The 12,795-nt window shown below is 42.8% G+C and overlaps 1 protein-coding gene and 1 non-coding gene across 2 annotated transcripts; both read left to right on the top strand.

The window, feature by feature from the left end:
- The first annotated feature begins 629 nt into the window (after positions 1-629).
- On the top strand, positions 630-748 carry LOC131703438 (5S ribosomal RNA). The gene has a single exon (XR_009309894.1). It is a non-coding gene; the product is annotated as a 5S ribosomal RNA (ribosomal RNA).
- A 7,530-nt stretch (positions 749-8,278) lies between these two features.
- Positions 8,279-12,456, top strand: LOC131703125 (uncharacterized). The gene is made up of 4 exons (XM_059005990.1): positions 8,279-8,601; positions 10,192-10,238; positions 11,151-11,564; positions 12,052-12,456. The coding sequence occupies exons 1-4, from the start codon at positions 8,319-8,321 to the stop codon at positions 12,415-12,417; spliced, it is 1,110 nt and encodes a 369-aa protein (XP_058861973.1). The 5' UTR covers positions 8,279-8,318; the 3' UTR covers positions 12,418-12,456.
- Positions 12,457-12,795: the final 339 nt, after the last annotated feature.

The following is a 12,795-nucleotide window of genomic DNA, read 5'->3' as shown; positions in this document are numbered from 1 at the left end:
TCTGTCGAGCATAAACAAATAACCACTAAACCTACTGCTGCCCCTCGTCAGCGGAGTCCAATGACACATCTAGCCCTTTATCATTCATTACATAATACAACTGAGATCGGCTGTTTTAATAACGGTGTGTGGATTTCATTTCTGCTTCTTTACGTGTTTGTTTTCCCTTCAGTATAATGTTTGCTTTTCAGGTTGTGTGTGTGTGTGTGTGTGTGTGTGTGTGTGTGTGTGTGTGTGTGTGTGTGTGTGTGTGTGTGTGTGTGTGTTTGTGTGTGTGTGTGTGTGTGTGTGTGTGTGTGTCGTTTTATGGCCGTGCATATGCGTTTCTTATTTTTTATTTGTTCTTACCCCGTGGTCAGTTTTGGTGTCGTTTAAATTTGGTATTTAGGCTACTGAAAGAACAATACAGACGAAAATCTTGTTTGAAGTTTGTCCGACCACCTGCAATTATCGAAATAAATAAAGTAATATGTAAATATTGGAATGAATAAATAAATACGTATGGGAATAAATACATTTATGTCGATATTTATGAATTCATTCATTCATTTTAAGCAATGCTTTTTTTCTCGTGTAGCAGTATTCCGGTATTAGTTACTATGAAACATACTAAACCACCACCGCTTTCCGCTTACGGCCATACCACCTTGAGAACGCCCGATCTCGTCTGATCTCGGAAGCTAAGCAAGATCGGGCCTGGTTAGTACTTGGATGGGAGACCGCCTGGGAATACCAGGTGCTGTAAGCTTTTCTACCTACAGCTTGAAAGGGGGCGCTATTTCCCCACATATTTCGAATAATATTCTCACACTTGCTCCAACTAGAAAAAAAATTACATTTTATTTTAACATTTAACATGAAACTTTTAAAATAAGTAAATGATATGAACTCAATCCATCCTGCCCTTTTCCCATGTGTGTGTTCGAGTTTGTTAAAACATAAAAAATTACATTATTTTTCAGTTTGATAAATAGATATTGTTGTGGAATTACGTGATTTCAAAGACATTGAGATTCAATGTATTATCAGTATATCAGCCTATATATGTACAGTAAAATGGTACATGCATATTTAAATATGCTTTTCTATTTTCTAGCTGCCATGAAAACTTACTGGTGTTCCTTAAAAAGAAAAAGCAACAAATCCAACATTTGGAACAGACGGCATCTTGAGGAGAGAAGAAGAAAGTCAATAAGAAATGTAAGTGGTTTTACTATACGGTTGCAATTAAGGACAAATATTTTAACACATTGAAATGGTCTTTGTTATTGTTAACTTTTTCTTAACTCAAATTTTGAAAGATAAAAGTCAAACCATGAGGTAAAATATTACGAATTAACAAATTGTCTTAAGAATTGTATAATTGTTGATGTAGACCTGACTTGGAACCTTAAAAGTTTTGCTGAATGTATCGGACACTACTTCAAAAATTCCACATTGTATTGGACAGGATTAAGCAATATGAAAATGTCAGACGCATGGAGAGGTGTCATTCAATAGTTGAAATGCTTTGTAAAAGAAAATGTCAAAATGAAATTTGTTTATTGCTAATTTCTCCAGAAACTACAACGTCGTCTCCAAGTCCTGTCAACAGCTGAGAACAGTAGTTAGGCCCAGGCGATGGGCATCACCAGCATTTAAAGAGGTGAAGAAACACCTTGACTTACAATCCAGGCCGAGAAGCCCACAGGCAAAACCACCCAAAAATTGGGTCATACTTAATTAGAGAGCATCCTGAATTTGAATCAGCCTGGATTACTCTGGAGAACTGAGCAGTATTCACTCAAATATGTCATGATAACAAAAAACTCCAAGTCCCATAAGCAAGTTGATAACTCCTCAGCTCCAAGCTAGTGCCACTGGAAGCAAACTCTGTCACTTGTTTCTCTAGATCTAACTCCGGACAATGCAAAATTGAAGAAACATGGCAGTTTGATTACAACATAATTTATCATTTTTTGTTGACCCTTGCAAGGTCATAGGTCGAAGGAGAAATAAAAAAAAAATAACAACCATAGTTTCTGCACTCAGCATGTCAGAAAAACCCCAGGTAATTTATTCTAGTAAAATCTGCACTGGTTGAGTTGGTATTGAATGACCCATATATTAACATGGTGTGCACCTCAAATAGATGGAAGATTGGGTGTTTTAGTCTTCTTTTTCTAACTTGGATTATAACTTATAATAATAAAAATGATGTTATCTCAATTTCAGACACATTTTTAAATGAGGAACTCAGAAGTCCCTGAATGAATTTTTATTTTTTATTCAGGATCAGCACATCAGCGTTATTAAAGTCAGTTTATTCTTTATTGTCTTGCCTCCTGTGTCATCCTTGTTACCCACCTGGTCTCCTTCATTCCTTATGTGTGCAGCAGCTCCCTGGCACACATGTCTCAACACTTATGGGCCAGTTCATTCTGAACAGGCAGATTTCTAATGCCCCTCCTAGAGAGCAGGAAAGCACTGAGAGGCTAAACATAAAACTACTGGAAGGATAATCTAACTGTACTGTGAGTCATCCAACCCTATCAAGTCCCACCTGTGTTCACAGCTCAGATCTCATAGAACTGTCTGTGACACTTATTGAAACACAAGTGCAGCGCTTAGAACACATATACAAATAGAACTAATCCACTCTTCTATTAAACTGTGAATTTAGTGTTTGATTGAATCCCTCTCTGGAAACAGGCAGCAGTGCCCTGCCAAGCTGCACACACTGCCATCACTCACACTGACCACAAGAGGGAGCCAGAGCACTACTGCTGCCCCATACTGTAACACAGTAATAAAACAATTGAAATAGGCAGCAGCAGTGAGCTCCCAAGTCAGTCCAGTTCTTCCGTTGTTAACACAAGGCTCCTCACACCCAGTAATCTAAACACTCCAGTGTGGTCTGTGTCTGGAGGAAGGAGCTGCTCACTGTGGTGTAGTTTACATGTATGTGTCACGGGTAGGGTGTCCACGGTAACCTGTATGATACCAAGAGATTTTGTCGACTACGCCACCTTGGGTTTGGGAAGGACAAGGACCTTTGTGGCCGAGAGGAAAAGGACCTTTTTGCCCCACGCGGCTTGGCAATTTTGAGTGAGTATTTAGGGTGCTGGCCTAAATCTTCTATGGCACTGGTTTGTGGACTGACCACGACCTGCGTTCGGTTACCTGCTGGTGTGCCCTGAGGGCGATGCCTTAGGTCACCCAGTGGAGCTGTGGGGACTGGGACTGTTCGTGTGACAGTCCGAGTCTGGGGAGCTCGCCAGCGGCTCGACCTACCCCATGCAGAGGCAAGGGGAGGGAGCAATGCAGCCACCTGACTGGATGCCTCGCGTTCCTGGTGAGATCTTTGCAAAATCTCCTCCACTGCTGTCCCAAACGTATGACCTGGGGATATCGGCGCATCAAGCAGCGCAGCCTTATCCGCATCAGGTACCCTGGCTTGAGACAGCCATAGCTGCCTACGAGCCACCACTAAGCTAGCCAGGCTCCAGCCAAGGGCTTGCCCTTGGAGACCGGAGACTTGCAGCAGTGTGCTGGACAGGAGGCGCAGCTCCGTGGCCACAGGCCCGGGGAGTGGGGCTTCACGCAATACACCATCTAAATACGTGGTCAGCACACTAGCTGTATTAGCCAAGCGAGTTGCCTGCGCTTCTGCTGCGTAGGCTCGCTTCAAATGTGTCTCCGTCACCCTGCATTGGGGGTTCGGGCACGCCGGGTCTTTAATAAGACCACCCACTGGCGGGGCCTTAACCAAGGCTGCAATGGTGGAGTCTACCAGGAGGCGAGCGATGCGGCCTGCTTCAGCACACTGAGTCCCGCGGCCGGGTGGTCCCAGGAGGAGTGTGCCTGCTCCAAAAAATCTGGGAAGGCCGGGAACCTCTGGGGGCGGGGAGCCAGCACCTGCGTCCGGAAAACGGACCAGCATGGTTCTGATGCTGGCGTCCAGGGGAGCTGCAGGAAAGCTGCAGCACGTCCCACGAGTGCCGAAATGGAGCTGGACAGCGGGGTGGTACTGGCTTCTGAGACACTCTCAGAACCAGGCTCTTCTTCGGCAAGGGTCTCACCCACTTGCATCTCCGAGGAGAAAGAAGCCCCGTCACCTGAGGCCGCTATAGACAGCGTGTCCTCCTGTACCAGCTGAGACGACCCTGCCCACCCCTCCTGCACTCCAAAGGAAGAGGGGGGGGGGTATGGCGACTGGGGCTGCGGGACCTGGACAGGGGAAGAGCTCCAGGACCTGGGTCATCTTGGCCTTGAGATCCATAATGTCCTTACAGGGATGAGACCCCGACATAGGCCTGGCCTTGTGCATTAGCACTGAGGCACTGCTTGCACTGCGACAAACACTGGCAAGTGTTAGCATAGTGTATACAACCACTATTGTTGCAGCAAGGGTATTAACCTTGTGCACCTTGTGCCGAGTACCCTGTTTACACTGGGTACTGCGCAGCACTGTGAGCTATATGCTAGGTTGACCTGTGCCTACACAATTAGCGCAACGTGCACCACATGCACTGCTTGCACTGTGCATCCCAGGCACCGTATCTACGTGAACTGTGTACCGTGTGTAATCACACTAGAGTGGTAGAGGTATCAGCACGCGTGCACATGTGTTCTGTGTGATCCGAGCACTGCACACTCCAAGTACTGAGGAGTGCACCGCGTATCGTGCAGCATTGTTGTGCACTACCACTGAGGCGCTGGGCACCGTGTGTCGCTTATATTAAGCACCTGTGCCCCGAGATAATAACATCACGGGCTATGCGTGTGCCGCGGTACCGCAGCACCAGGGAGGCCGCTACGCTATGTGCCGACCCTAACCGCGTGGTCAACACACACACCTGGTCAGCGCAGAGCGTGTACCGGGGGGGACGCAGGGCCGAAGCCGCGGTTGGCGAGTATAAGCAGACAATAAACACGGTGAAAAATAGTACACTGTTTGTTTACAGCATTGCAAACACCATGCTGCCTAAAGAGCACACACACCACAAACAATACATTCAAAGTAATACCAATAAATATGACACACAAATAACATTAGTTTAAAATATTATTATTCAACATATACATCATTCAATAATAATAATAATAATAATAATAATAATAATAATAATAATAATAATAATAATAATAATAATAGGCTTGTAATCAATAAACTGCATTTCTATTATTACTTTGGAAGAGAATTCAATTGCTGAATATTTGTAGGAGGCACAGAAAACAACAAGACACAGCAATTATTTGACACATGAAGGGAAGCAGGGATTCAGGATTTAACTGTGGAAAATTAGCAGAGAACAGAGCATACAGTGCAATAATGAAGTGAATTCGAGAAACTCATCAATATAATGAGATCTGATTTGGACAAAGCAATTCCACACTCAGTGCAGTAATGAAGTGAACCTTTATACGCTTTGGATTCCAAACTAATCTCAACAGAAGACTTTGCTCTTGTTATTATTAAGTACGATTTCATCAACTCTACTTTACTTGTGTGTGCAGGCTAGCTTTAACCCTACCAGGACACCTGTCCTTGGCTCTAATAATATGACTATAGTAGCTTATCCACCTGGCTGAAAACCAGAGAATCCAGCACTGTGATGGATTTTTTTTCAGCTTTAGCACAAACCAGAGGTATTTACAGATACTGTAAAAAGATCACAGAATGAGTGCAATAAGGAGCCCAGTTAGAAGAAATTGAAAATCAACAAGATGAATAAACCTTGTTTGTTTGTTTATATTCTTTCATTATTTTTCTGTAATGGGGCAAGATTATCACTTTATTCCATCTTTCATTTTCTAATATTATTTAAGGTTGTTGTTTTTTGTTGTTGTTTTGTTTTTTGCTGATAGTAATCCTATACACACATTTACAAGTACAAGGAAAGCTCACCAGAGGGCACCAAAACATTACTTGTGTGGAAAAGGCCTCAACATGGCTGTCCAGGGTATTCTGTTGGGAATGGTAATGGACAGAATCCACCTGTCAGGAACTTCAGTATTAAAGCGACCACACTCCAGGATAAATTACCCTGAGAGGGAATACCTGCATCATAAATATACAGTAAAATAGACTATACAATTAAAAACAAACTCAAATACAATATATACTGTATACTATACAATAAAAATAAACTCAAATACAATATATACTGTATGCTATACAATAAAAATAAACTCAAGTACAATATATACTGTATATTATACAATAAAAATAAACTCAAGTACAATATATACTGTATATTATACAATAAAAATAAACTCAAATACAATATATACGGTATACAGTATATACTTGTAATACAGTTTGCTATGATATAGAAAAAAGTGCTACACCATACAAACTCAGAGAAAAAATTATCAGTGTTAATAGTATAAAATATATTAAGTATATGCTTTTTCTATATTTTGTAGTTAAATACTTTCAAATGTATACAGCAAGATAATAGAAGCCAGGCTTAAATTGAGTCAAATAACAATTTGTATGAAGTGCTTATTTATTCAGCACTGCCATTGTCAATGTTTCACTCCAACATAAAGATATATTGAAAAACAAACAGAAGCTTGTAGATAACTAAACTAAACTAATACTCCATTCTGGCAACACACAATCACACACTGACTAACCCCAGTCAGTGCAAGGAGGACACCTGTCTAAGGGTTCACTGTCATAATGAGGGTGCTTTTCATTCCTACTGGTTACATGGCTGAGCAAGACGCTTCACTTCCAAGCACACTTATGCTCGTTTTTGGACCAATCGAGAACCCAGTTCCCAAGACCTTTGCCTCAATTCCCTCCACTCCTATAGAAGCCCCTGTGTCAATTCCCAGCCGAACCTTCACACCTACAGGGCCTATTGATGCAGAGGCACTTGCCAGCTCGCCTCGGACCATTGCAGAAGCTCCCACAGCACTGACTTCAGCACGTGCTGCTGCACTGCTGCCCTTGGCTTCTAATTGAATCTCACGGAATTCTACCTTGGTAGATTCAGCTTCCATTTCTATAAAACCTCCGATTTTAGGAATCGTCATGGCAGGGTGACTTCCAGGCACATGTTTGTCCAAGTGTAACCCAAATGGACTATATTTGAATGAAGCTGGTTTATTGTGGATCACAATGCCTTCTTCGTGTTGCATATTAACATATTTAATTGAGACACTGCCTTCTTCGTCTGTAAAAAAAGAGATAGTTATTTATTTTTTATCACATTTTTATTAGGTTTTAATGATAACAAACAAAATACATACAATAATGCATGCAAAATGTGGTACAGTACATAGGGGGTTAACATAAGATGAGATAAAACAAATACATGAATACATCAATACATAATAGAATAAAATAAAACTTAGGGAGTGAGGGCTCCCACACTTAAAATAAAAACATGAATTATGTGGACCGCAGATGGCCCAAACATGACTTAATGTTATCCTGACTTTCGAATAACATTCTCATAACGTTCTGAAACATCATTGTGTTCGCGGGGTTACTGTAAAATCTATTACTGACACCTTGTGGTCATGATACGCAACTGCACGTCATCACATTGCTTATCATTGAATTTCTGCAAGTGTGTCACGTGATTGTAGTTTCGTGTTGTTTGTATACTCTTGTATACAGCGGCATTTATTTACTTTAACAACATAGAACAGCATAAACGTTCTGCATGGACAGATGTGAACGCACAGTTTCGTTTTTCCAAAGCTGGTAAAGGATTTACTCGTGACTTAGGGCAGTACATGTGCTTATTAGAGTGACTGTATTTTGTTTATGACTGTAAGTCGCCCTGGATAAGGGCGTCTGCTAAGAAATAAATAAATAAATAAATAAATAAATACATAAATAAATAAATAATAATAATAATAATAATAATAATAATAATAATGATAATAATAATAATACTTACAGCGCATCGACTCCAACAACACAGGTGTAAAAGAAACCCATGAGTGTGTGTGTGTGTGTAAACATGTGTTTGCCTCTGCAGAAATGCAGAAGTACAACTGCAATACGCAGGGAAATGCATAACCGTTATCTAAGAAAACAATGTGAAACAACTTATTTGGAATCAGGTTAACAACGCGAATGTAGATGCATTTATTGAAATGTTCTTTAATCAGCAACACTGTGCAGGGAATGCGAGTCAGCAGTTTGGTGGTTAACACGCGCTCACAGACACGGCTCAGTGGTGGGCGGGTCTAATGTGTGCGCGCTCTTCTTTGCTGGCTTCTTTTTCAATCAGGTCCGGTCTGCGTGTATGTAATACAACCTCAGCCCTTGTTTCAAGTATTGTGTTATTTTTATAATACGGATCTAGAATATGTCTGGAAGAGGCAAAGGTGGTAAAGGACTCGGGAAAGGAGGCGCCAAGCGGCATCGCAAAGTGCTCCGTGATAACATCCAGGGCATCACCAAGCCCGCTATCCGCCGCCTGGCTCGCCGCGGAGGAGTGAAGCGAATCTCCGGGCTGATCTATGAAGAGACCCGCGGGGTGTTGAAGGTTTTCCTGGAGAATGTGATCCGGGATGCCGTCACCTACACTGAGCACGCCAAGAGAAAGACCGTCACCGCTATGGATGTGGTGTACGCTCTGAAGCGTCAGGGTCGCACTCTGTACGGATTCGGAGGTTAAGGATATTCATCGGCTGCATTTGAACACAAAGGCTCTTTTCAGAGCCACCCACAATATCAAACACGAGTTTAAATCTGTTTACTAATCATTCACTTTCTACAACCTCAGGAGATGCTCTTTGGGTTAGGGTGTTAGTTATAGATTTATGTATGTTGTTTATATATGTATCTGCGTAAACTCTGAATTCCAATGACGTGTGTATGTATAATATGCGTTTTGGGAGTTATTTTGTTTAAAGAAAGTCTGCATTAATAAAGTACGGATAATGTATTAACGAGCTAATTTAATTAAGGTAGTATGTTGATGTAAACTAGGGAAAGAGGTATTGTTCTAAACTTGAACAGTCTTAAGCAAAAACACCGCTGCTTCACTTTAATATTAACAAACTGCTGATACCGCAGAACTAGCGGTGTGTTCACTGGAAACCCCTTCCAGCTCTCCTAACAGGAGGCTGCCTGTCACCGGGGGAATGCGCTGCTCAGATGCGCGGGATTATACAGCGGGGGTCGAGGCCGAGTGGGTAAGACGATGGACTGGGAATCCATTGGGGTCTCACCGCGCAGGTTCCAATCCTGCAGACAACGTGTAAATATTCATTTTGTATTATTCCGTGCCATTGTATAATCTCAATGAAACCATAGATAGGATGTCTATGAATGTTTTCATGTGGGCAAAAATCTGAGCCTGTGTTACTGAACCTCATCCCGAGGATACTCGGGTTAAAACAGGCACGGTGATCTAAAAATCTTCAGCGATATTTCGTACTTTGGGGGGGAATGTTTTAATCAAACTGTTTTATAATGTAAATAAATTATTGGAACATATAATTTAAATTGGTATCATTGCAGATATAACTACCTTTACACAATGTAAACAAACTGGACAGTCAACAATATCGACTTTCTAGATAACTGAAGTGCCCAGAACTGTAAACTAAAACCTAGGAATTATAACAACTCGAACACGACTGTAGGGCAGTGTGGTTTTAAACACTTCTAAACGGTTACATTTTGTTACTGCTGTCTTCCAATTTAAAAATGCGCGCCAAGAGGAAACAAGACAAACCGCAGCAGAACAGCGCCAAACCAGAAACAGCGGGCAGGGAATGATACAACCAATCAGAGGCATGCAATAAGATTCTGCACGCCCTCATCCACTATGACGTCTTTTAACATTCTAACTAGTATTGCACCGTTCTGTCCAATCACGAATGAGCCGGTGTGTATAATAGCAGGAGAGCGGCCGCGCATTTATTGTTGTGATATTCTGAACTACAGTGAAGATGTCTGGAAGAGGAAAGACTGGCGGTAAAGCCCGTGCTAAAGCAAAGACTCGCTCCTCCAGGGCAGGACTGCAGTTCCCAGTCGGTCGTGTCCACAGGCTACTGCGGAAGGGAAACTATGCCCAGCGTGTGGGCGCTGGAGCCCCGGTCTATCTGGCCGCTGTGCTCGAGTACCTGACTGCTGAAATCCTGGAGCTGGCCGGGAACGCCGCCCGGGACAACAAGAAAACCAGAATCATCCCGCGTCACCTGCAGCTCGCTGTCCGCAACGACGAGGAGCTCAACAAGCTGATGGGAGGCGTCACCATCGCTCAGGGCGGAGTGCTGCCCAACATCCAGGCCGTGCTGCTGCCCAAGAAAACCGAGAAGCCAAGCAAGAAATAAATCACTCGGACGCCGCTTTTACATCTTAAACCCCCAAAGGCTCTTTTAAGAGCCACCCACTTTTCTATAAAAGCGCATCGAATCGGTTTATTTTTATTGTATGAAAAAAACCGAATGGTGAGAATTGAGCAATAAATAGTATTGTATTTGTGTGTGGCAGTGCAGCGCTGCCATGTCTGTTTGGAGCGATATCAAACACACGCCTCGCCTCAGCGCGTGTAGATCACGTTCCCACATTAATGCCACGTTCTTTACAAACAGACAATCTGATACAATATCAATTGACTGCTTTACTTTGTTTTCGATCGAGCTACCTTGAAACATGCTTCCAGTTGGAAATCCACCCCCTCCCGTGTTTGTGTTTTATTGCGGGGATATGTATTTTCCGTGTTTTGTTTTTTGTTTGTTTGTTTTCAGTCTGATTATAGTTTTTGAATTGGTCTATTTTCTTTAGTGTTAAGGGTACATGCTTGGTTTATGTATTTTCTCTCGCCATAAATAAGTATTGCTTGCCTATTGTTGAGCGTTTCTCCGTGACAATTTTGAACCCAGACTGCTTAATCTGAATGGAATGCATTTCTTATACTGGGGATAAGCAATGTTGTCCTGAATGACTGACTATACTGTATTTATTAAAAAAAGGCGCCAACAGCTCAGAAACAATAACTGCTTAACAGAATGCGCGCGCAGAATTCAAATGTTCCAATCAATCATTGAGGATCTGGAATATAGCCAATGAGGAACAAAGACCCGCCCTTCAGATCTCATAGCCTATCAGAGTAGCTCAGTTCCTATATAGTCTCTGGTATCGGCTGCTTGTGCCATTTACAGTTTGTTTTAATACTGTGTAGTAGAGTTTGAAAATGGCAAGAACTAAGCAGACTGCGCGTAAGTCCACCGGTGGAAAGGCGCCCAGGAAACAGCTTGCTACCAAGGCTGCTCGAAAGAGCGCCCCCGCTACCGGCGGCGTGAAGAAACCTCACCGTTACAGACCTGGCACTGTGGCTCTGAGGGAAATCCGCCGCTATCAGAAATCCACCGAGTTGTTGATCCGCAAACTGCCCTTCCAGCGGCTCGTCCGAGAAATCGCTCAGGATTTCAAGACCGACCTGCGCTTCCAGAGCTCCGCTGTGATGGCGCTGCAGGAGGCTAGCGAGGCTTACCTGGTCGGGCTCTTTGAGGACACCAACCTGTGTGCCATTCACGCCAAGAGAGTCACCATCATGCCCAAAGACATCCAGCTGGCCCGCCGAATCCGAGGGGAACGCGCTTAAACTGCAAAACCCTTAAAATACAGCGAAACTCAAAGGCTCTTCTAAGAGCCACCCACTTCTCTGAAAGTGTTATATTCCAATTTTAAATAAACAGCTGTAGTTTACACGGTAAGTGTTATATGTGTAAGTTTCGCAATTGAAACATGTTAACATTATATTATGAGCGCTTTTCGCTTTTCCTTCCCAACGTTGTGTTTCTTTTAAACCATCAAATCTATAGATGGAAAGAGAGGCTACATTTTAGGCCAAAATAAAAATCTGATATCGGATATAAAAAAATGCCTCGTTTATTATCGGCGGAATTTCGGGAGGTGAACCGGCTCGTTGTTAATCAGCAACACTATGCAGGGAATGCGAGTCAGCAGTTTGGTGGTTAACACGCGCTCACAGACACGGCTCAGTGGTGGGCGGGTCTAATGTTTCCGCGCTCTTCTTTGCTGGCTTCTTTTTCAATCAGGTCCGGTCTGCGTGTATGTATTAGAGCCTCAGCCCTCGTTTCAAGTATTGTATTATTTTCATAATACGGATCTACAGCATGTCTGGAAGAGGCAAAGGTGGTAAAGGACTCGGCAAAGGAGGCGCCAAGCGGCATCGCAAAGTGCTCCGTGATAACATCCAGGGCATCACCAAGCCCGCTATCCGCCGCCTGGCTCGCCGCGGAGGAGTGAAGCGAATTTCCGGGCTGATCTATGAAGAGACCCGCGGGGTGTTGAAGGTTTTCCTGGAGAATGTGATCCGGGATGCCGTCACTTACACTGAGCACGCCAAGAGAAAGACCGTCACCGCTATGGATGTGGTGTACGCTCTGAAGCGCCAGGGTCGCACTCTGTACGGATTCGGGGGTTAAAGATCTGGACGCAAGGACACGAACAAAAAGGCTCTTTTAAGAGCCGCCCACCTTTTCATTTAAAGAGTTTTCAATTCTGAAACAAGCTAAATTTTAGTACACCACTAAAATCTTCAAAAGAATAAAATCACATTTTTCAAAATGTTTTATACTGTTATCTCCCCAGTGTTTTCTTTGTTGTTTTAAAATGGCTATTTAGACCTATTTCACGCTGTGTAACGAGAGTATTTTAGGCTTAAACTTAAGTGTTGGATTTTTAACTCTTGACACAAATCCAGAAAAAGATAAAATTAAAATAAGCATTTCAGTTAATAAATCAATAAAATCAATTAACTGAATGGAATTGTATTTTAAAAAGTGAACATTTTCAGTAATAAT

The sequence above is a fragment of the Acipenser ruthenus genome, chromosome 32, assembly GCF_902713425.1.
Source record: "Acipenser ruthenus chromosome 32, fAciRut3.2 maternal haplotype, whole genome shotgun sequence".
Classification (NCBI taxonomy): Eukaryota; Metazoa; Chordata; class Actinopteri; order Acipenseriformes; family Acipenseridae; genus Acipenser; species Acipenser ruthenus.
Note: the sequence above shows the minus strand (reverse complement) of the source record. Positions and strands in the feature narration are given on the sequence as shown.

Bases quoted from the DNA above. Each gene is read 5' to 3' on its own strand.
- LOC131703125 (XM_059005990.1), top strand. From the start codon at position 8,319: ATGTCTGGAAGAGGCAAAGGTGGTAAAGGACTCGGGAAAGGAGGCGCC. The intron at 8,602-10,191 runs GTCGCACTCTGT...AACGACGAGGAG, and splicing joins GTACGCTCTGAAGCGTCAGG to CTCAACAAGCTGATGGGAGG. The intron at 11,565-12,051 runs GCTTAAACTGCA...TGTATGTATTAG, and splicing joins GCCGAATCCGAGGGGAACGC to AGCCTCAGCCCTCGTTTCAA.